This window comes from Octopus sinensis, linkage group LG2 (genome assembly GCF_006345805.1).
Source record: "Octopus sinensis linkage group LG2, ASM634580v1, whole genome shotgun sequence".
Classification (NCBI taxonomy): Eukaryota; Metazoa; Mollusca; class Cephalopoda; order Octopoda; family Octopodidae; genus Octopus; species Octopus sinensis.
Window position 1 is genome coordinate 90,933,757 of NC_042998.1, and position 25,172 is coordinate 90,958,928.

The 25,172-nt window shown below is 36.4% G+C and overlaps 1 protein-coding gene across 4 annotated transcripts in view; it reads left to right on the forward strand.

Moving 5' to 3' along the window:
• Positions 1–3,079: 3,079 nt before the first annotated feature.
• The window catches only part of LOC115231725 (valine--tRNA ligase), a 52,994-nt gene continuing 30,901 nt past the window's right edge, over positions 3,080–25,172 (forward strand). The window contains exons 1-7 of one of the 4 annotated variants that reach the window (XM_036515323.1): positions 3,080–3,174; positions 8,670–8,847; positions 17,793–17,868; positions 19,269–19,372; positions 19,880–20,004; positions 21,280–21,444; positions 22,878–22,959. In XM_036515323.1, the coding sequence (XP_036371216.1) occupies positions 3,095–3,174; positions 8,670–8,847; positions 17,793–17,868; positions 19,269–19,372; positions 19,880–20,004; positions 21,280–21,444; positions 22,878–22,959 (810 nt within the window). In that variant the 5' untranslated portion in view covers positions 3,080–3,094. Of the gene's footprint in view, positions 3,175–3,335; positions 3,389–5,532; positions 5,762–7,972; positions 8,148–8,669; positions 8,848–17,792; positions 17,869–19,268; positions 19,373–19,879; positions 20,005–21,279; positions 21,445–22,877; positions 22,960–25,172 lie in introns of those variants that run through there. The other 3 variants (XM_036515329.1, XM_036515330.1, XM_029801690.2) reach the window with 3 other exon arrangements.

The following is a 25,172-nucleotide window of genomic DNA, read 5'->3' on the forward strand; positions in this document are numbered from 1 at the left end:
TTTGATTTTGGTGTTATCCCATAAACCCTCAAGAATTGTGTCAATGCTGCGTCATCGACTAGCTTGCTTCTTGATTTCTTTAATGCGCTTTTAAATGTATCCACGAACTTTTCCGCTTGCCCGTTTGATCTTGGTTGATACGGAGAAGTAGTGATATGTTCAATTGAGTACATCTTGCAAAAATTCTTAAATTCATTCGCCGTGAATTGTGTACCGTTATCGGAGATTATGGTATCCGGGACACCATACCTAGCAAAAAGTTCGTGTAGAAATTACACTGTTACTGTGGATGTTGGTTTTCTCCATTTACACATTTCTGACCATTTAGTAAAACTATCTACCATTATTAGATAATATGATTGGTTTAACGGTCCTGCGAAGTCTATGTGTAGTCGGGACCATAGAATATCGGTCTTAGGCCAAGGTTGAAATTTTATAGGTGATAATTTCACTTCAAGGGCACAACTTCTGCAGCATTTTACCCACTTCTCACTATCTAGATCTATTTTTGACCAGTAAACATAACTCCTCATAAGCGACTTCATCCTAGAAATTCCTGGATGTCCAGTGTGGAATTCCTTTAACATTCGACCTTGTAGTGAGGTAGGCATTACGATCCTCTGTGCATACATAAGCACATTATCACATATCGAATACAAATTCGAAACTGTATTATGTCCAGCCACACATTTTTTTTTTTGTTTCTTCTGATCTCACTATTTTTTTCATTTTTATGATGAACTCACCCGTCTCTGCCTTAATTTTTATTTCCTCCAATGTCACAGGCAATTCACGCACAACATTGCACAATATTTATTTAAATTTCGGCTTTTAACTCCGCTATCACTGTGTCTTCTAGTGGTTCACTGTATTTTGGTATTAACCCTGACAAACCATTTGTGCATCTTAATTTTTTCGATAGCAAATACTCCAGTTTGAAATCGTAATTCAGTAGGATCATTCCTCAGCGCTGTAATCTGTTGGCTGTATATGCGAGGATACCCTTTTTTGATTCATAGATCGACAATAATGGGCGGTGGTCTATCTGTAGACGGAACCTTCTTCCATGTATGAATTTATGGAATTTTTTTTACCGCAAATATTAAGGCTAATGCCTCTTTTTCTATTTGATTGTAACTTTTCTCAGACGGCAATAATGAACGCGAAGCATGAGCTACTGCTTTCAGGCTACTATCTTCATATTTGTGTAAAATCACAGCTCCAATCCACTTCACTAGCAACTACTGCCACTGCTATTTCCAAATTCGAGTCAAAATGTGATAACGACAATTCTGACGTTAAGATGTTTTTAATTTCTTCAAAAGCTTTTTGGCATTTGTTCGACCAGTTCCACTAAATGTCTTTTTTTAACAAGTTATTCAGGGGTGCTCTTAAATCGTGCATATTCGGTATGTACACCTGATAATAATTTGCGAGCCTCCAAAGTGCTTGTAATGTTTGTCGGGGAAGGCATTTTTTTTATTGCACTCGACCAAGATGGATCTGGTCTGCGTCCATTTTCATCAATAATCTACCTAGATATTTTATTCTTGGCATAGAAATTCACACTTTTCCTCGCTGAGCTTAAACCCATAATCTTTTATTCTTTCGAAGACCTTTTTAACATGCTCAGCATGCTGACCCCGAGATTCACTTTTTATGAGTATGTCGTCAAGGTAAGCTACAGTGTAATCCGAACCTTGGAGCATAATATCCATAACTTGTTGGAAAATGCTAGGTGCTACCTTTATACCAAAGAGGAGTCGATTAAAGTTTATACAATCCGTTGTGTGTATCTATTGTCAATAATTTTGAACATTTCTCATCGACTTTTACCTACAAATATGCTTCAGGTAAGTCCAATTTTGAAAAGATTTTTCCTCCATTCAACTTCGCGAAAATTTCCTCCGGACTTGGTAACGGGTAATTACATGGCAGCAAACATTCATTTAATCCCGTTGACAAATCAGCGCATACTCATTGAGGTTATAATGAATTATTGTTATCCGAGTAATTTAATACTTTAGACATTCCAATTTTTACTTTCTTCTTTGAAGATTTCTTCGTTTCTTCTAAAACATGCAGAAAAAGTAGGACCTTGTTATGGGTTATAAATAAATTATACAACTGAGTTTGCTACGCCGTCTGACGAGAACGAACCTGAAGTACTTTCAGACTTCTTCAACATTATTTCCACTTGGTATTGTTGTTGTTTGTTTGTTGAGCGAAGCGGTCTTCGTCCCAGAGCTCGCAAGATCGCGCCTCAGGATTGTCCGTAGTGGGAGAAGTCCGAAACGTGGTCCTTTGCTATTCGTAAGACCCGCAGAAGAGAAAGCAGGTCAACCCCCGACACCGAGAGCATCGACGGATGGATGAATGCGCATCCAGGCTCAGCGGTTGCGTAGGAAATCGGGGACAAGAAACAGGAAGAAAGAGTGAGAGAAAGTTAGAGCGAAAGAGTACTACACGGGTCGCCCCCCCCCCCTGCCGGAGCCTCGTGTTGTTGCTGTTGCAATTGCACCACGCAAGCCAATAAGTCTTCCATGATAATGATTTTTCTTTGATTTCGTACCAAAAAAAAAAAAAAAAAATTTAACGTCCGGCGCAAGCTTCGAATATCTCGTCGTCACTTTTATATCCTTGTCAAACGTTGGATATATAATTTGACGATGCGGAGGTAAAATCAATGTTCACACGACGTAGTTCGCGAGACGCCAAAACGCCCTCTCGACGACTCCTATCGACCTCTGTCACAACCAAAATGCTACTCTATAAGAGTTCAGCGTGTCTATTCTTCCAATCCCCCACGAGTGTCAACAACTCTCGCCACAACACAGACAGAAAAGATCCAGTATTTTAATAATCAGAGCTATATACATGCGATTTACTAGTAAATGCATGTACATGTAAATAGAATAAAGAAAAAGAACTTGAACGATTTATACCAACAGTAATTTCCCTCCAACTGGGAGAGAACTCACTTTACTCGAAATCGCAGGCCTATACCTGCATACTTCCTATTACTTTTAACAACTTACATGCAGCTAATGTCGATTTTCATTTTTTAAACCTTCAATATACAGGCATAATCCATATGCCACATAGATACTTTTCACTAAACCTGTACTACTTCCATGAACAGAGACCTCGTGAACTACCAAGTCGGAACAACACATAATTAAAACCTTTCAAGTCGCTACAAATGTTACGCCTCACAATCTATGAAGGTCTCCAACAGATATTTTGTTTGGTGGATGCATCTAGAGCTTAGTACATGTATTATTAAATGCAAGGGCCGCTGAAGTGTCCTTTATGGGTCTTGAACCTTTCCAAAAGATTTTTGAAATTTTATGTCTTTGTGGGCCATTGAACTGTTGATGATTTTTAGGTAGTCTTAAACCGTTCAGCGACGTGCAACCAAGAGAATACCCTCTATCAGGCATTTGCCATATTCTGAACGCCTTACTTCCCTGGGCATGGATACATTGAAACTCCGACGTCTGGCAGCTGACTTGGCAGACACCCATAAAATTATTAAAAATCTTACTAACAATAACTCTGAGCACCTTTTCAAACTCCACCTGTCTAACACCCGTGGACATGTTTACAAAGTTAGAAAACAGCACAGCTCCCATGACTTTCGGAAACATTTTTTCACGTTAAGAGTTACTGAAGTATGGAACAAATTGCCGGCATCAGTTGTTAGTTGTCGGAGCATGCATCCTTCAAAACTTCCATGCTTCTTGAGATTCGCTAACACTACACCTGATTTTCCCCCCTCCATACACACGCAAGCATGTATCTGATTCATACACTGTTCACTTTCCAGACATTAGTACATTACTGCACATGCTTTATACGCACTTTTGACAAGTTGTTGTGCACCTGAGCACTGTATACAATAATTTCATTATTATAAGTTTATTTAACTTTTGCTGACACAGGTATTGCCAATGGAAATGGACGGGTCGGGGGACTAAACCGAGTTATCCTTAATATGTAAGATATGATACGCATGTCGACCAAGAGTAGATATATCAAGACTATCCAAGTGGTCCATTACTGAAGGAAGTGAAGGATCTGTGTTATTTAGTTACAGTCTTTTATGTCTTGAGTTCAAATCTTGCCACAGTCACCTTTGGGATCAGGGATCTTTTCCTTTTGATGGACGGAATTTTCTAGTTAACTAAACAATTTGAAACTTCGTATACTGGTAGAATGTGTCAAAAGAAAACATTATTGCAAACAAAATTGTAATTTGTAAGTTTAACGTAGTTTAATTCTTCGAATTTTAACCAATGAAATGCCAGCATTTCAGCTCAAATCATTTGCTGCGTTATCGATATTGATAAACAAACATAGCAGACGCACGCCGCATACACACACACATATATTCAGATACATACACACGTACACTTGCACTCTGTCTCTCAAACACATGCATATACATTTGCACAAGCACATAGTAATTAATATATAAGCGTACACACATACAAACGGAGATATACATACACACACATACGCACAGAAGCACTGGTGTCGATAGAATCGACTTAATACTTTTGTATCTCATGCTTTGTCCTCTCTGTGTTTTGCCCCTTGCCGCAATAAATTTACACAAAAGGTAAATAAACCAGAACGGGGGGGGGGGTCAATGTTTCATCGTTTCGGGGTCGATAAATTAAGTACCAATTATGCACTGGTGTCGAGGATTTTTTTCCCAATTTATATCACAGCCTCCGACAAGCTGGGGCATCCTTTTATGAAAAAATATTTCGCAAATTTTTACAATACGACCCACACTCCACGCGCACCCTCTAGACCAATTTAGGCATATTATTGTTTTGTTTTTGTTGTTTCTGGCCCTTGAAAACCATGGGAGAAGCCTTTTCGGTAAAAAAAAAATAAAGAAAATATTCAAAAAATATCGTTAATATTTTTATTGGGCGACGAAATTCATCGATTTAAGAGATATAGCTGTTATTTGTAGCACATGCAGAAGACAGACAGAAGAGAGAAGGATGAATAACACGTGTGTCTGTGTGTTTGTCTGAGTTTTTAGACGCAGCAAATGATTTGAGCTGAAATGCTGGCATTTCATTGGTTAACATTCGAAGAATTAAACTACGTTAAACTTACAAATTACAATTTTGTTTACAATAATGTTTTCTTTTGACACATTCTACCAGTATACGAAGTTTCAAATTGTTTAGTTAACTAGAAAATCCCGTCCATCAAAAGGAAAAGATTCCTGCTTTGCCGTAAGAGGAAGTTTAAACTGGGTTCGAAATCCGAACTTGTGAATCCTCGAAACATCAGTAAAACTGTTAAATTACTTTTTGATCTGGTCTAGTTACCCCAAAATTTATTTGAGTTAAATCACCCAGTCAAGTGTTTTATCTTGACTTTTCTGTTCATGACTCAACTTTGTAAAGCTTATTGTTAAAATATACAGAGATCATGAGTCAGTTGCTTGGCATTCGAAACCATACACGTCGCTGCTGGCTTCAAGCAACAACCCCACAGCGTCTACTTTGCCCTGGTTGTCACAACTATCAACACCGTTGTCAATTTTGACTAATTCTTATCAGTAGCTTGTCAAAATCTAATATCAAGTACGTAAACGTACCCCCCCCCCCCATACACACTCTCTTTTTATGAATGGTTGAATCCTCATTATCGCATACATAAATATACGCTGTGGTCTTTTGTCTACCAAAGAACATTCTCTCTGTGTCAGTAGTAACTCAGTATAATTCTAGTAAGTGTTAATAAATGAAATATTTCTATCTCACAAAAAATCGTCAACGATTCCTTTTAAAAAACTTTCAGCAACCTTTGCGAAGGTTGAAATGTTGCTTTTAATGAATTTGTGAGACATGATCACTCAACACTGTGAGACTATTGAAAGTATTGGAAAAGGATCAGTCTCGTGCGTGTATTAACCGATTCTCGTGAACCTGTAAGAGCGAATAAAATGTACAGCAAAGGTGTAGTAACAACGTTTAAAGAACCTGTATCTGAACTATGTGGTCAATGAACAGAATACCTTGGATGAAATTCTGAATATCAGACAGAAGTAAAATGAACTTTTATTAGCTCGTGTTTATGATTGTTGTTCTCTTATAAAGTAGAGAGTTTGCTCTAATTTAGTGAAAAAGAACACATTTTACATAACGTAAACATGGGAGAGAGAAAAAAATCAACAAATAAATAACTACAATAAAGGCATACACACACCGTCTATTATACAATGCGCCAAGGGCATTACGGAAGATGATGGTGAGGTTGAGGTACTGGAACAGCTGAGCAATCACTGGAACATCGTTTAATAATTTAGTGATTGTGGGCGGGGGGTGCTTACGAAATAAAAAAAGAAACAAAAACTTGCTGGTCACTGGTTAGCAATGTCTCAAAAGTCACAGGTGGAAGATTGTAACTTTTTGAAATTTGTTTTCTTTTTCTCACTGTTAGCTTTTGTAAATTCCATGGTTTTTCACTAAATTATCTCAAATATATATTTTTTAAATATAAATACTGAGTTATAAATTTATGATGCAAGTGCTAATTTAGGATCTTTTCGGTTTGAACGGCAGTTTTTTTCTAACGGTGCCATATGAAATTGTCACACATAATTATGACCCTAGTATCGATCTATTGCATTTCAATCTGTTTTAGGGTTAGGGGTGGGGGGAAGGGTATCTTGTTTTCTTCACAGATGTAAATAAATCCAATCTGTTTCTTAAACGAGGGACATATTCACACGGCACAGAATGTTTTTTTTTACCTCAATAGACGTCAGTAATTGGTTGAAATTGCAGAAAAAAACAACAAATATCTTACAAACTATAGAATTTTCTCAATAAAGCCAAGAGAAAAAGATGTTTTATAAACACATTCTACCAGTATACGAAGTTTAAAATGATTTAGTTACCTATAAATTATGTTAAAAACTGCCGTTCAAACCGAAAAGATTCCTAATGTATATTACAGTACAATACTTATAATGCTTTATTCGGTTATTTCACCGTCGCCGCTCTTCGCTATCTCTCGTGCACAAGAAATTCTAAGTGTTTTTTTTTTCTTTGTTTTTAAACTTTTTCTTCATTTCTCCATATGCTTCTTTCCTTCAATTCTTTTGATAATCGTTGCTTTCCTATGTCATGCTGGATCTTCGATATCTTGGTTTCCTTATCCACTCCCACTGCTGCTAATCTATATATATAAAACTCTAGTTGTGTGAGTGTCTGTCCCCTTCGATTTAGATTCCTAACTCCTCCCACATTTTGCGGTGCAGTTTAACCAAATTCGGGTATCTTATAGTCGTGATTCATATCGAGCCCGTCTGACTATTAGCGCGCGTCAACGATGAGTCTACGATTTTAAAAATAATTTAACATCATTTTTTATTCCATTTTAATGCATAAAATGCATCGTGTGTCGATGGCGGCGGAGTTGGCGTCCACGCTCACAGCTGCACCTGTTTGCTTCTCCCCCTTCCCTCCCTCGTGAAGCTGTGGGGAAGGGAGTGTAAAGAAATCAACGTCGTAATGCGTTGTGAAGGAAACCAGCGTTCTTTTAGAACAACGACTTCATGGCTTGAAGACACCAAAACAAAAATGGCTAAGAAAGCCCGAATTTATAAGGGAAGTAACTCTCTAAAAATGCTTATAAAGTTATTTCCCTTACAAACCCGAGCAACGCCGGGCGATACTGCTAGTGTTATATAAATAATAGGACCAGGTAATATTTCCTGAGACTGAAGTAATTACCTTTAGCGAACATTCTGCGCACTTGTAATTTCATTTCATGGGTGCATTTATTATTAATAAAACTAAATAATTAATCATTTAATGATTTTTCCATTCGAAAATTTACGTATTTATTTTGAATTTTCTTTTTCTTTTAGTTACTTAATGTATACTTTAAATGTGGGGTATGCGGGATTTGTCCCATACTTGCGTTGCTAATCAAAATCTAAGATAATACTCTGATAAAGTTATCTGAAACAACCGACCTGAGGAGCTGACGCAATTAATGAGAGAAATTTCAGTATTAAGGCGGTGTAACTCTAAAATAGTTTCATAAATTAAAACTGCTCTCAATGTATGATTTATATTAGTTGTACCCAGTAAGAAACTAGCATTGTAAGTATTTAATTTAATTGATTTTAATTAACTTGATATTTCAAATTAACAAGCAAGAGCTTTTTTTCTGTAAATTATGATTATTTAGAATGAAAAAAGTTTTATTTTCATATAAATCAACACACATCAAATGCTAATTATAACTTTAGATATTTTTAACTTAGTTAATGATTATATAAAAATGATTTTTGTAAGATTGTTAGATTCTTAAACTTAATTATTTTCTAACATATTAACTAATTATAAACTGAAAGTAACGATATGATCAGACTGTTTCAGTATTTTTGTTAGTTTTCTAAATTGATTTTTTATATTCAAATTTAGTTATTATTTTATTGGTCATTCCTGGAAAATCATAAATGATTTTAATTATTGTTTTTACGAATTGAAGTTTTCTTCGGAATGTTTGATTGAGTGCATCACGTCTCTTCGTGGTGTTTCATGTGTTGACGTCGGTGTATTGTTGAATGTGTGAATTCGAAAGCCGGTGTTAAATCGATATTACTTATTTAATTTTGATAGAGAAATAATGGCAGATATTTCTGTGGAAGCTCCTCCGTCATCTGGCGATGCCATGGACGGAGCACCGAAACCTAAAACAGCTGCCCAGCTGAAAAAAGAAGCCCAAAAGCAGGCTAAACTTGAGAAATTCAAAGCTAAGCAAGAGAAATTACAGGCCAAGAAAGATGACAATAGCGAGGTAAGAAGAAACATGCAGATAGTAATTTTTAATTAAACTACTTTCGTTTTCAATTAATTTCTTAAATATTTTTTGTCTAAGGTATTAAATTACCCGGATAACATTAATTCATTATAACCTCAAAGCACCGGTAAAATGAAATGCTACTGAAATTCACGTGTACATGGTTTATACAATTCCCCATATTTCCTGCTCATGCCGTGTGTATCTGAGTTAAAATTGTTTTATCATTCATATAACTGCAAGAAAACTCATCATGTACGATAGTTTGGAGTAATCGTGTAAATTTAACATCCGTTGCTAATTCAGTAATTAATATGAACGGGTATTGAGATCTAAGATGTTGCGTGTTTTATCTATTCTAGAATCTAATTAATAACGTCAGTTCAAATTTCATGAAGACCAACACTGCTTTTTATTTGTCAGGAATCTTTAAAATACACATTTACACACAAACTAAAACATTCTTGCTTTTAAAATTAGCATCGTCCTCACTTCAATGAAATCAATATGATCAGAACATATGGGGAAATAGTTTCTACGTGTAATATATATATTTCCTTTTTTCAGACTACAAAGAGTAATTTAAATGAGATTTAGCTGCTGTTTCTGGCAGGTTGAGAGATCGCTTGACTTTCTTCTCATCATCCCACGACGTAGTTTTACAACTCCGACCCTACATCAAGCCCCTAGAAAGCCAGGTCTAAACAAAATAAAAGTTCCATCTTATGAAATGCCCTCTCATTCAAGACAACATAAAATATAAACTACTCACGTTCAACTACAAATACATTACACGCACATACAGAAGGAAATGGTAATAAGAATTACTAACAATACTACAGTATTCGCAAGATCTATGAAGACATAGTCAAGCAATGCATGAACACATTAAAAGTAGGTATTTTGGTAGCCACCACATTTGGCAAACATAAAGTAACAAAAACACTAATCATTGTCGTCGTCGTTTAACGTCCGTTTTCCATGCCAACAAGGGTTGGTACTGTTTGACAGGAGCCCACAAGCTAGAGGACTACACCAAGCTCCAGTGTCTGCTTTGGCATAGTTTATATGGCGAAATGCACTTCCTAATGTGAACCAAATGTTACACTCACTATAGTAAATCCATTATGGATTATGCCATTCCTGTCTGGGACCCTCTTTTTTCTATAACAAAATATAAAGAACACAAAGTAACATGCTTTGCATTATTACTGGCAGTCAAAACAGCAATAAAAATATTCAAATTGAAAGACCACCTAAATATGTGAAAAGCACAAACTGTTGCTGCAACAAGCTCAGTGCTTGTCACGACATGTTTAGTCACGCTTAGACTTCTAGCACCGCACTATCGTAGGAAAACCATCCTTTTTACTTAGTCCCAAAATATGAAGACAAACAAAAAATAACAATATCAATAATCTCCTTAGCTTCAAGCCCTGTGTTGTGTGCTCTAGCTGTAGCTACTTTGCCTGTTTCTGTTATAGCCATCACAAGAATCTCATTAGTCAGGTGCCCTCCCTGTGCCCAGAGTTTTGCTTGCAAAACTCTCTGATTCTCCTGTGTTGTGCTGCATGCATACAACCAGCCAGGCTCTTGTTTCCAGTCCAGTCTTTGATGTCATTAGTCCTCAAATGTCTTTGATGGCCTCTTACTGTCTTCCCTCTCCATACTTCCTGTAAAGATGGCCGTGGACAATGACTCATGTATCTCCAAAATACAATAGCTTTGTGCACTCAACAATAGGTGTGTTTGGACTTATAGCTGTTCTTGTGCTGCAGTGTTTGTTACTCTGTCTTTCTAGCTTATTTTGCCCAATCCATGAAAGATCCACTTCTCAAAGGCATCTATCTTCTTTTTCATTGATCAGTACATTGCCACATAGCTGCCTCATAGAGGACAATTGGTGTATAGGTTCTTGTGTATGCTTTGACTATGTACACTGGAACTTATAGATCATCATCATCATCATTTAACGTCCGTTCTCCATGCTAGCATGGGTTGGACGGTTTGACCGGGGATCTGGGAAGCCAGAAGGCTGCACCAGGCTCCAGTCTGATCTGGCAGTGTTTCTACAGCTGGATGCCCTTCCTAACGCCAACCACTCTGTGAGTGTAGTGGGTGCTTTTTACGTGCCAGGCGAGGCTGGCAACGGCCACGATCGGATTGGTGCTTTTTACGTGCCACTGAAGGCAGTGCTGCAATCGGCCACGTTCGGATGGTGCTTTTTACATGCCACCGGCACGGAAGCCAGTCTAGGCGGCGCTGGCATTGGCCACGTTCGGATGGTGCTTTTTACGTGCCACCGGCACGGGGATCACCACTGCAGTTTCCATTGATTTTTGATGTTGGTGTCCTTGACTCAATGGATCTCCACAAGCACAGGGTCAAAATGGTGTTTCTTTACTTGCCACCTGCACAGGAGTCAGTCCAGTGGCCCTGGCAACTGCTGGGTGTCAGTCATAGGATTGGTTCAATTTCGAATTCGATTTCGACTTCACTTGCCTCAACAGGTCTTTGTGTGTCCAAGGAAGGAAAGGCATGCATAAGTGGGCTGGCTACATCCCTGGCAAGGGACACGGGATGGACTCACTTGTCCTGCTGGGTCTTCTCACACACAGCATATTTCCAAAGGTCTCGGTCACTAGTCATTGCCTCGGTGAGGCCTAAAGTTCGAAGGTCGTGCTTCACCACCTCGACCCAAGTTTTCCTGGGTCTACCTCTTCCATGGGTTCCCTCAACTGCTAGAGATTGGCACTTTTTCACACACCTATCTTCATCCATTCTCACCACATGACCATACCAGCGCAATCGTCTCTCTTGCACACCACAGCTGATGCTTCTTAGGTCCAACTTTTCTCTCAAGGTACTTACACTCTGTCGAGTATGTACACTGACATTACACATCCATCGGAGCATACTGGCTTCATTCCTCATGAGCTTACGCATGTCCTCAGCAGTCATGGCCCATGTTTCACTGCCATGTAGCATGGCTGTTCGTATACATGCATCATACAGTCTGCCTTTTACTCTGAGCAAGAGGCCTTTAGTCACCAGCAGAGGTAAGAGCTCCCTGAACTTTGCCCAGGCTATTCTTACTCTAGCAGTTACACTTTCAGCACCCCCACCCCCACTACTGATTTGATCACCTAGGTAACGGAAGCTATCTACTACTTCTAGTTTTTTTCCCCTGGAAAGTGACGGAAGTTGTTTTCAGCAGATTTTCAGTGTTTATTGCTCCTGAGCATCTGTCACATACAAAAACTATCTTCCCAGTTAGCCTTCCTTTGACATTGCTGCATCTCTTATGTGTCCATAGCTTACACTGGGTACATCTTATAGAGTTTCTACCTATGCCTTTTCTACAGATCGCGTTTTCTACTGAAGGCGTTTGTGGTTTGTCTACCTTCCTACTTATTAGGTCTTTTGTTTTAGCTAGGTTGACTCTAAGGCCCTTCGATTCTAATCCTTCCTTCCACACCAGAAACTTCTTCTCCAGTTCTGATAGTGACTCAGCAATTAGAGCAAGGTCGTCAGCATAGAGGAGCTCCCAGGGGCATCCTGTCTTGAATTCCTCTGTAATTGCCTGGAGGACTATGATAAATAGGAGGGGGCTGAGGACTGAACCCTGGTGGACCCCAACCTCTACCTTGAATTCTTCAGTGTACACGTTGCCAACCCTTACCTTACCTTACTTACAGCATCCCTGTACATGGCTTGCACAGCTTTCACTAGCCATTCATCTATCCCTAGTTTCCTCACTGACCACCAGATAAGGGATCGGGGGACCCTGTTGAAGGCTTTCTCCATCTCAACGAAAGCCAGGTACAGGGGTTTATCTTTGGCTAGGTATTTCTCCTGCAGCTGTCTCACCAGAAATATGGCATCAGTGGTGCTTTTCCTTGGCGCGAAACCAAACTGCATCTCGTCCAAGTTGACTCCCTCCCTAATCAATTGGGCTATGACCCTTTCCGTAACCTTCATTACCTGATCCAACAGCTTGATACCCCTGTAATTATTTGTATCTAGGGCGTCACCTTTACCTTTGTAGCAGTTGACTATTATGCTGCTACACCATGGGTATGACTCCTTCGTGTATCACCTGGTTAACTATACGGGTGACTAGGCTATAGCCGACACTATAAAAAAATAAAAACACAACAAAAACTGCATATTGGAATGTGCAGTAAGGTCTTCAATCAATTAGAAGCATGATATTTAAAATATCGGCTATCTAGAATGCATCCAGTTGTTTGACCAACTACCTGTGTTCCATTAGCTACTACATCAGTGTTCATTAAGGTCACACAATAACAATCACCTGCTTAAATTTTATATTTTAATTCAATTAAGACAAAAAATTTCTGGGTACAGAAAAACAATTAAAATTTTTCTGTGATTCATTGAGATTTCCTTATAATTCTCAGCATATTTTTTACTGTAATTTGCTTTGCATCCTATTTTATGATTGCTCACCAGAGAAAGTTAAATTCAGTCCTATAAATCTATAATCATCATGTAATGTCTAACATAAGGGAGATTGACAAACCCCGTCCATTACCAAGCCATCATGGCAGAATTTGAACTCAACACTGCAGGCTTACAGAAAATATCACTTACACAAGTGCTGCAATACAGAAAAAGAATTCTTCTTACATTATCTGGAAAAAAAATCACCAATCATCCCCAGTTAAGTAATTTTCAACCATCTCAAAAATGATTACAAATGCAAAGCTTTGCACAGCTTGTAAGAGCTCTAACTGTCCAAATTAGAATCCTCTTACCTATTCAATCCCAGTCAAGATGACTGTAAGAAACAATCTTGAAGAAAAACCTAATATACACATTTAAACTCCTTACTAAGTACATTTCTTCTATCCTAGTCTACAGAAACATTTGATGGTGCTTCACTTTCGATAGAAAAGTAACATTTCCCTCACTTCCAACATCTCAGAGGTGTTGAAAACTGCTGGAAACAATAATTCACTTCATCACCTTGAGTCTGTCTCTCTTCTTGGTTCACTCTATAGTTTCATAGAACCAGGTCTATTGGAGAAGTGTTTGTCTGTATTACTCTGTAAGTTCTTATGCTCTTAAGAACTACTGTAAAAGCAATACTGGCTCTTTGTTGATTACAACAAGGGTTCCAGTTGATCTGATCAAACAGAACAACCTGCTTGTGAAATTAATGTACAAGTCACTGAGCACTCCACAGACATGTACTCTTGATGTAGTTCTGAGGGAGATTCAGCTTGACACAGGATTTGACAAGGCCCGTCCTTTGAAATACAGGTGCTACTCATTTTTGCCAGCGGAGTGGTCTTGAGCAACATGAAATAATATGGTTTTTTTTTTTCAAGGACACAACATGCTACCAGGTATCATACTCACAACCTTACAATTGTGAGCTGAATACTCTAACCACTAAGCCATGCTCCTTCACTGTGAAGTCAATATTGTTACCTTCAATATCAGTGAAGCCTTTGATTATGTTTCTTTTTCTGTTGTTTCTATTACTGGATGCCCTTCCTAATGCCTACCACTTTACTGAGTGTACTGGGAGCTTTTTATGTGGCACTAGCCCCAGTAGGGTCACCAAGTAACTTGCAATCAGCTGAAAGAGGGAGTGGAACTGAGGGAAGTGGCTGCGTGCCAAGTGAGAGATTAGAGTATGGGAGAGGCACATAGTTGCCTTACTATAGAGGAGATATATGGCTACCCTAGTTGGGTGAAGAAGGGGAGAGAGAAAGATAGAGAGACAGAGTAAGAGAAATACTGTTGGTGATGCATTGTGACCTACCCATTGGGAATAACAGCAGGTGGAGTATAAGTAGTAAAGGGGTGATAGAGGGGGATGTTGCGCATGAGTTTGAGAGGAGGTGTTTAGAGACAGAGAAGACATGACTGTAGTGATACTGAGTGAAATAGGAGTGGCTGAGAATAGGGTATGATAGATATGTGAGGGCATGGAGAGCACACGGATTGGCATTTAGGGAGAGTGGAGATACCTGCAGTGGATGGTGGTATGGGGTGTGTTGGGAAGAAGGGTTGTGGAGTAGTTTTGACAGATGATGCATATATGGATGGCCATATATACTGCTTTCTAGGTTTTGCTATGTAGCCTTGATTTTGTCTACTCCATTCCCTAATGTTGGATTTTTAGTTGCATACACAGCAACCCCAGCTGCTAACCATGTATTACATAATTTTTTTCAGCTTATTGAATTTTGATATAGGAAAAATTTACAACCTGTATCAATAAACCATTATGTTCCTGAAGTTGTTTTTTATACATTTTATGGGGGAGAATTCACAAAAAAACAGAAGACAAAGACAGTTGGTGTAGACAACAAACAGATGTATTAGTTTAAAACTTGGGAAGTGAAAAAGTCTTTAACGTTTCAAGCCTATGATCTTCCACAGAAAGAAACAAGGAGAGAAAATAAAGAATGTGTAGTGGCTAGCAATCTCTCATGGCAAATGCTGGACAGAGGGGTCACACAGAAGAACTAGGAAGAAGGGGAGATAATAAAGTAGTGGTGATCCCAAAACGAAGGTGCACATGCATGTGTATAAGAGAGCATGTATGTGCGTGTGGAAGAGTGCTGGTGGCCTTGAAGTATGTGTAGGTGTGTGGATGATGGTGTGTGACTGGGAAGTGGTCAATGCTAGTGTGTGCATGTTGGTGTTGTGTGATATGGTGGTGTGGGGAAAGCAAGGGTGGGGTGTGGGAATGGGTGGGTGGGGTGGGGTTATGAGGAAGGGTTGACGATGACAGGAGAGGGGTATAATTATATATATATATATAAGACAGTATGTGTGTGCTTATGTTCCTTATGGATTTGAAAACTGAGTTGCCGATTTTGACATAGGAGGTATCAAAAGATTCAGTAACCTTTCAGCTACCAAATAAAATATGTTTTTTGCACGACAACTCTTTCTTATGCAAAAATTATCTCGAAAACGTGGTCAGGTCGCACAATTTTGAGGTCTTTAGCTAAGGGAGGCAACTCTGCTTGAACAATTTTTATGTCTCAGATAGAGCATAATGAGAAAATGTTTAAAATACATGGAGTTTTACCAGGGAATGAAACTTCGAAGATATACTGTCAACTTTATTAGTATTATTTAGTAGATAATCTTTTAATGTGAAGTATGTTTGTCTGTGTTTTAGCCCAGAGTTGCCTCTGATATTACAGACCCATCGCATAGTTTTTTTTTCTTCCTGAAATACTGTAAATTTGTGTCTTTCTTTTGATGAAAGGGTGTGTTTTAAGAGTGATTTGGCTGCTATTTGTAGTTACCACGGAGACACCTTTGTGTATGTATGTGTTTTGTTGTGAATATTTTGCACAATAATTTTTAAAGAAATCTGGACATCTTTCTTACTGCTAACTATTCAACCTTTAGCCACAGGAAAACATCTTTTCCAGTTGGAAGTCAAGTAGACTGATATGTATATATAATGTTGTCGTATAGAGTGGAAGTTCAATACAAAGTTTTCAACTCATTATCTTGTGGTTAGTAATCCATTACCTTGAATTTGAAGTCATTAAGTCTTTAAACATTCTTTTACTGGGTTTAGTCTTTTGACTGTCATCATGATTAAACCAATCATACTGACCTCAGTACATATTTCAATCTGGCATTTATTTTATAGGTCCCTGCTTGATGAACTAACTTTGAGACATAGTTGGATAAAATACTTGATTTAACACCAAATGTAAACACATACACACACATATTACGTGCAAGAATGACTGTGTGGTTGAGAATTTTGCTTCCCACCTATATGGTTCCATGTTCAGTCCCTCTGCATGGTACCTTGGGCAAATGTTTTCTACTATCGCCCCAGGCCAACCATGGATTGCTGACTGAATTTGGTAGACAGAAACTGCAGCATTGTTTTATAAAGAAAAGTTGTTTGCTTCATACTCCTCATATGCTGATTCTTTCCATAAGAAAGGAACAAATAATAAAGTGTGGCTATAAGTCATAACACCCTGGCAACCCCAGGAAGCATTGCTAGTGTGTGTGTGTGTGTGTGTATATATATCACATGTGTTGTTCTCTATCAATCTGTTTTTCCCTAGTGCCAGTTAGTTACTATATATGTTGTCAACCAATATATATGGGATATTTAAAAAATAACAGTTAAGGTAATTGATCTGAACATAGATCATGTAAACACATTGCTATCTTATCTATGGCTTTTCTTTTCTTTTTTAATTAAATGGAACTTCAAGAAAGGTTGCAAACTGCATTTATGAAGAGCAACCTGGAACTTACAAATGGGTCAAAAGCTGAAAAATAATATAAACTCAAGTGTATATGTGGCTGTGTGGCTAAGAGGTTTGCTTCCCAATCACATGGTTTCAAGTTCACTTCATGCTGCAGGACATCTTGGGCAAGTGTCTTTTACTATAGCCTCAAGTCAATCAAAACCTTGTGAATGGATTTAGTTGCTGGAAACTGAAATATGCCTCTGTGTGTGTGTGTATGTGTGTTATGGTCTTCCTGTCTTGACATCATGTGATAGTTGTAAAGATGTGTCCTTCATTTCCAATGATAACTTGCTCATGGGGAAATATTACTTTGCCTGGAAACAAGTGTAGATTGGTAACAGGAATGGTATCTGGCTATAGAAAATCTGCCTCAACAAATTCCATGTGATTCATGCCAGCATGGAAAAGTGGATGTTAAATGGTGCCGCATTAAAAGCACTGGTGCTAGTGCTGTATAAAAAGCACCCTGTACACTATTGAGTGGCTGGCATTAGGAAGGGCACCCAGCTGTAGAAACCATGCCAGAACAGACAATAGAGCCTAGTGTGGTCTCTGGTCAAACTGTCCAACCCATGCTAACATGGAAAATGGACATTAAATGATGGTGATGATGATGATGGTCATATGTTTATTCACAATCTCTTGTTTCTTTAATTATAGAAGAAAAAAGAAAAGAAGGTAAAAGACCGGGCCATTATAACCTATGATATTCAAACGCCAAAGGGCGAGAAAAAAGGTAGGAAGCTTTTATTCAATTTTCTTTCTAAAAATAAATGTGTTGTTATTGCAGAATATTTTACAGCTACAAAATTCTGAATATTGTCAGGTCATATTTATTGATATTTATTTCTAAATCTTTCGATTATTATATTGAATTATATTCATTATGAAAAAGCAAAATCAATTAAACTGTTACATAAAAGTATTTAGAAAGAATCTAGCTTAACACCATTACAAGTCTGTCTTCTAAAAGAAGGCAAGTGTGAATTGATGGTGTTCTTTATTTATATTTATCCCACCTCTTTTTATATTTTGTTAATCTTAAAATTCTTAATTGTTTATTCAAACCCCAATCTATAACTTCTTACTGTATTATAAACAGAATGTGTAAAGGTCAGTGGTCTAGTGGTTAGGATGTTCGAATCACGATTATGAAGTCATGTTTAATTCTTGCACTAGTTAGTGCATTGTGTCCTTGAGCAAGACATTTCATTTGAGATAGCTCCAGTTTACTTAGCTGTAAATGAGCACCAGCCAGGGTGCTGATGCAGCACACTTGGTGCTGAGAAAGTGTTTGTGTCTGCTCACAACTATATAGGCATTGAAAACAACTAGCAAAAGCATGGTAAAGGTTACTGAGCCATGCTTGGTCATGATGACAGTTAGCTATCCATTAACAACACCCTTATTTGTTATTTCCTAACATAGCATTTCAGAATAATTTAGATTGCATTTTTGTTTGTATCATTCATCAAGTAACAACCATTTCTTCCTAATCATTCTAACAGGCTTTGCTTCTAACTGAATTTATTAGCATTTTACTTGCAAATGAATTTAACATTGTTTAAGGCCCAATTGAAGTAATCTACCATCAAAAGCAAGCTTTGCAGTATTTGCTTTAGACATTTTACAGAATCTTAATCTTTTAAACTTTAACTTCTAACCAACCAGTGAAGTTGAAACTCCTCAAATGAACCCTAAATAAAAACTAAGACATTATTAGTCTGCAACTCTTAAGGTTCACCACGAAATAACATCATAGTAGAACAGTGCAATCTATGTATTATAAGCAGAAAACCAATGTATTTAAGCAAATGAAATAATGAAAACCATTAATAGTAATTTCTTTTTGTTGAAGAATCCTTATATGATTTTCTAAAAATCACAGAACCCATATCAATATTTTGCAGACAGCCACTACTGATCTAGTAAGACCTTAAATGGAATAAAAATTTATTCACATAATATTACTTTGAAATAGTGAATTTTTTTTTATAGAATAAGTTTTTTTTACAGTTTTATTAAAAGATCCCTTATTTTATAGAACTCCCAAATTTTTTCCATGGAACCCACTTTGAAAAACATTCCAGTCTAAAAACATCTATTTTTAGAATTTTTTTTTTTTTCTGTATTCAGATACCAAATGTCCTATGCCAGATGCATACAGCCCACAGTATGTGGAAGCTGCTTGGTATGACTGGTGCGTTAAATGTGGCTATTTCAAGCCAGAATATGCTTTAGTAAGTTGTTTATACTTCAATTTTAAAAACTTTTATTTTTATGCTAGCATAGTTTAGATAGGGAGTTTTTAGTCCATCATTGCAACCATTTTTGCTACTTTATTCTTTCAATAATATTGTATAAACAATAAGTTTTAATAATATGGAATGTTCTTGCTAACTTAATAGAATGTAAATATGTATATATCTGTGACAATATATGTTTCTCATCTACTCTTCTGTCTTTACATTATTAACTTGCCAAACGTATATTATTAATTTTAGGCAATAACTCTCGTTCACCCATTTTTTCTCTGACTACTCACTGGTACTGAATTAGATGTTTTTTTAATTAATTGTCACACTACCGCTTTATGAAACTTACTGGTATATAGTAACTGGATCACAATCTTTGATGCTATTAAAAAAAATTAAAACTATTAACTTTAAAAAGAAATAAAGAATAAAATATCAATACTTAATTCTCACAAGATCGCAAATTCTTTATGTTAATTGTTATTTTTTCAGTCTCAAAACAAAGGAGGTCCACCACCTGAAAAATTCATTATGGTCATTCCTCCACCAAATGTAACTGGTTCCCTTCATTTAGGCCATGCTTTAACTAATGCTGTTGAAGATACCATAACAAGATGGTTTGTTGATATTTTGTTTCAGTTTCTGGAATATTTGTTTCAAAATTTAGTTTCTCCTTTGTAAAATTATCTTCATATTCAGATAAATAATTGTTTAAAGAAATTCTACATTGATCTGAGGTCCTCTTTCTGTTACTGCTCCTCTTAATTCTAATCCAAATTTACATATTTCATTTCTTATGTGTATTCTGCTGTTTCTGATTTAATTGTTTCTATTTTGATCAGAGAACATCTGAAGACATATTTCTTCATTCTTTAAATGAAATAGTGGACATGAAACACTTACTTTACCTTTTTCACCCCGTGGAGTCCAAAAATACTTCAATTCTGATCAATTGCTATCCCATTACTAATTATTTTCTATACCATACTGTTACACATCACTAATAGTGTATCCACCCCACAAATATAAACACACCCATTCATAATCAATAACTTTAAAAAAAAACTGTTTGCTGGTTTGGCAATGATTCTCTTATTGCTCACATTTGTCTGCTCTTTCCCCACCATGCTTTCCCTTCGATATATTTTCCAAATATGTTAATTATATCCACTTAGTCTCACTCTTTATTCAATACACATTACCTTTCATTTGTTTCATCCCAACAGATTTAGACAAAAAATTTAAGCAACTTTTCCTTGCAGAACTGCTCCTTTTTGGATCCTGTATACGGTTTTCTAAACAACATGCAATAATTTAAACTAAAAACCAACTTTATGTATCTTGTTCTATCACTGAGCCAACAAAACTCAGAAAATATAAAACAAATCGAGTTAGTATACAGGATCCAAAAAGAAGCAGTTCTGCAAGGAAAAGTTGCTTAAATTTTTTTGTCTAGATAAAGCAAATGAAGCAACTAGCTCAATTTTTGCTGATTGTGATAATGTTTGTTTTTGTAAACTTTTATGAAGCAATACTAAATTAAGAATATCATTTCTTGTTCTCTTATTTAAATAGTCAATATATTTCTCTCTCTCTCTCTCTTTTTTTTTTATCTTACTGTGTTTTATTATGGGCAGTGTGCATGTACTTCTAGCTTTCATTGCTGTCTTTCTTTATGGGATTTATATGTCCGTTTTCTGTCTCCTTTTTTAATATTTCCTGATGAGTTATGGTGTACCTGAGCACTGTCTACAATAAGCTCGTTATTATTATTAAACTGTTTTTGCATTTTATAGTGATATATGTTGCAAGACATGCATAAAATTAGTACCAGCTATTTGTTTTGTTCTTATTGAAGATTAATTTCCAATGTTACTTTTTAATTTTCTCAGGCATCGCATGAACGGTAAAGCAACGCTGTGGAACCCTGGTTGTGACCATGCAGGTATTGCTACACAAGTTGTGGTGGAGAAGAAAATTTTTAAAGAACAGGGTATCACTCGACATGAACTTGGTAGAGAAAACTTTCTAAAAGAAGTATGGAAATGGAAAAATGAGTAAGGAACATTTTGTCATCATGTGTTTTCTCTCAGTAATTGGAAGACATATTGTGAAGAATAGCAGTTAAAGATATATTCTATAATGTAATATAAGACAGTAATGTATGTTTATGGAAGCATCTTTAAGTTAGCATTACATTTTTGACTCAGTTGGTAGACTAGGCAAAAGAAAAAGAAGAAAATTGTAAAAGTAACAGTTTCTAATTTTATAAATGGATGGAAGTAATACTGCATAAAAGCATCTGAGAATGCATCTAGTTATTAAAATTCATTATTTTCACTATTCTCCACTTAAGCCATTTTCTAATGTGTCATATTTGATTTCTCTAAATATAGTCAATACGTTAATTTATTTAATATACCATCTATATTTAGAAAAATCAAAGTTAAAATAACTGTCATTATTGAACTGTTGTTTGGAATATAAATTAACATGTAATTTTAATGGCAGTTTTAATTTAGAATCAATGACAAAAAAGGGAATTTGTAATATAGAACTAAGGGCTAGTTCAGGTGGATTGGCATCAAAAGGGTTAATGAAGCTCAATCTATAGTATTCTTTAGCTCCACTCACAGACAATTCTGTTACAACTAAATATACCCCTTGAAGTTACCAAAAAATTGTCTTTACTGCTTAGTTTAGAAATACCATATTTCTGCTCAAATGCCTTGCTTTTGTTTCAATTAATTTTGGTACCTCACAGCAGAAGTGTTAAGACTGATTCTGCTGGTGGTGTAAAGCACTTGCAGTAGTTCCACGTAAAAGTACCCATGTGGCATCACATAAAAGTGCCCTTGCAGTAGTGCCATGTAAAAGCACCCATGTGGCGTCACATAATAGTGCCCTTGCGGTGCCCTGTAAAAGTGCCCATGTGATGCTATGTAAAAGCGTCCATGTGCCACGTAAAAGTGCACATGTGGCATCATGTAAAAGCACCCAGTACACTCTGTAAAGTGGTTGGCATTAGGAAGAGCATCCAGCTGTAGAAACCATGCAAAATCAGACTGGAGTCTGGTGCAGCTCCTCAGCTTGCCAACTCTGGTCATACTGTCCAACCTATGCCAGCATGAACAATGGGCATTAAATGATGTTGTTGATGATGATAATGATGAATTTATTAATAATTTTGTTTGGTGTTTGGAACTTAAAATAACATAGAATTTTGATGAAAGATTTTAATTTGTATCACTTTAAAACAAGAATCTTGTATTATAGAACTAGGGGTAGTCTCAGGTAGGCTGGTGTCAAAAGGGTTAAATGGCTTTCTATTCAAATTTATTTTTAGTAGCTGTTTGTGCCTCAAGTATACTTATATATATGTATTGTATTTGTGTGTGTTTATGTATGCACATATTTGTATGTTATATGTGTGTGTGTATATATATACTCTTACATATGTCTTGAATGGTTTTTTTTTTGATTCCTTAAGGAAAGGAGACAGAATTTATCACCAGCTGCGGATGTTGGGTAGCTCTCTGGATTGGGACCGCGCTTGTTTTACCATGGACCCTGTAAGCTCTTATATTTGCCAATATTTTATTTATAACATCAATACTTCAGATTGAAAAATTAAATCACTCAGAAGAGCCTTGCTATTCATTTTTGGTTATATCAAGTCTGTAGCAGATATTGACATTAATTCTTGAAACATGTTTGTGATCAGAACGATAACCAAATTTCCACATAACTGAAAGTATAACCTAGTTTTAGGCTATTGAAAATGAGACATATAGAATATTTGAACCTTCTGTACCAGGCTGTAAAGTATGTAAACATTTGACTTACAACACTGTTTCTTGTGATGTGGTGGTGATGGAGAGAGGGGAGGCCACATACCCTCTAAAAGGAAGCTGTGAGAATTTAAAAGGCAACAATCAAATTGCCATATTAATGAAATTAAGATGCCCTATTATTCAGAGCCATAGTTCTAAGAAATCAAGAGCATGTAGAGAGAATAATTATATAGTAGCACATTCAATTTTGTCTCATAAAGAAAGAAAGGCAAAAAAATTTCACTATTTTCATGATGGGAGCTGGTCCTATAAATAAGTGGTTAGATTGAGAGCCATTTATTTATAGGACATTTTATTTAATCTCAATAAGAGAGTTGGATTAACAGAGTCATTAGATTATTGGAAAAAATACCTTGCATACTTAGTCCTGTCCTATTACATTTTGGGGTGGACTTTGTCTTTCGTCCTTATGGGATGAGCTTCATATTAACTACACCCATCCCTCAAATTTGTGGCCATGTTCTTATGTTAAAAATCTTTATTAATTGAGAAAGAAATGGAATTGCAAAATTAGTGGAACATTAGACAAAATGCCTTGTGGTATTTAAAGTCACTTTACATTTATAGTTCAATTTCCTCTGAGGTCAACATTGCACTTCATCCCTTTGAAATAAGTATAAATTAAATTTATAGTTGAATTAACTATATTCTTCTCCATAAATCTGGTATTGTGATTGTATTAGAAATCATTAATATAACAAAGAAGGAAAGCCTGGTGAATTTATTCATTGGAAACCTTCTGAGAGTAGAAGAAGAAATGAGTTTTGGTTGACTTTCTGCATGTATCAATAATTTCCTTCAACTTCTATAAGTAAAGAAATAGTATATTGAAATAGTTGCTTTTATAACTAAAATAAAGTAAAAAATATATTGTATACTATAAAGATTTCAGCAAAATTATATGCAACATATAGTGGAATGTACATCCCATTGTGTACTGTGTTAAGACAGACAAAGACTTCAGTAATTGGGTAGAAGGAACAGTAGTTAAAAATTACTTCACTTCATGAAAAGGTTTGTAAGTAGTAAAAGAATTGTTTTCCTTATAATTTAATAAGGCTTTATATGGGATTTTTATCAATAGATTTAAGATGAAATGTCATATGCATAATCATATGTTTTGGAATCTGACTGTTAGGAATGCAACTTCACTATCAACCTAATTTAGAGGCTGAAAAATAGGAGTGTTCATTTTGAACTTCAAGAGAAGATTTTGTTGAAGGCCATATCATATAATGGAATTAAAAGGCTATGTTCCTTTGTCTTGGTATCATGTGCTAATTGTAAACAAAACATCTCTGTCATACAGTCAGTGTTCTTTGTTTGCAATCTTCTGCAAAAACATATCCAGACAAGGTGGAAAATATTATCTTGCATGGAAACAGATGGTAAGTGACAAGTGGAGTATCCAGTCATAGAAAATCTGCTTCACTGAATCCCATCTGACTTATGTAAGCATGGAAAAGTATAAGTTAAAATAATGATGATGAAGAGGAGGAGGAGTGTGTGTGTTTGTGAGTATATTTTATAAATGGTTAGAGTTATGCTTCACTAAGAGCTGTTTAATAATAAAATTGTCTTTAATGTGAAAATTAAATTGAGCATAAATTCTTCCTGGAAGTAATGAAAGCTCTTATAAATCACCAAAATGTTCTATAATTCCTTGGTTGTGATTTTGACTTGTCAAAAGAACCTGTCTTGTTCTTTGTAGTGGCTAACTGAATTGTGTCAAAAATGGGTGGGTATCATGTATTAGCTTATGACCTTTGAACATTGGGCCTTACCGAGGCAATGACTAGTGATCAAGATCTTTGGAGATATGCTGTGCTTGAGAAGATCCAAGTGAGATCATAACCCATGGCCTATGCCAGTATAACCTGCCCACTTATGAGCACCCCTCATTCATTGGACAATAAACCTTGCTTGCAAAG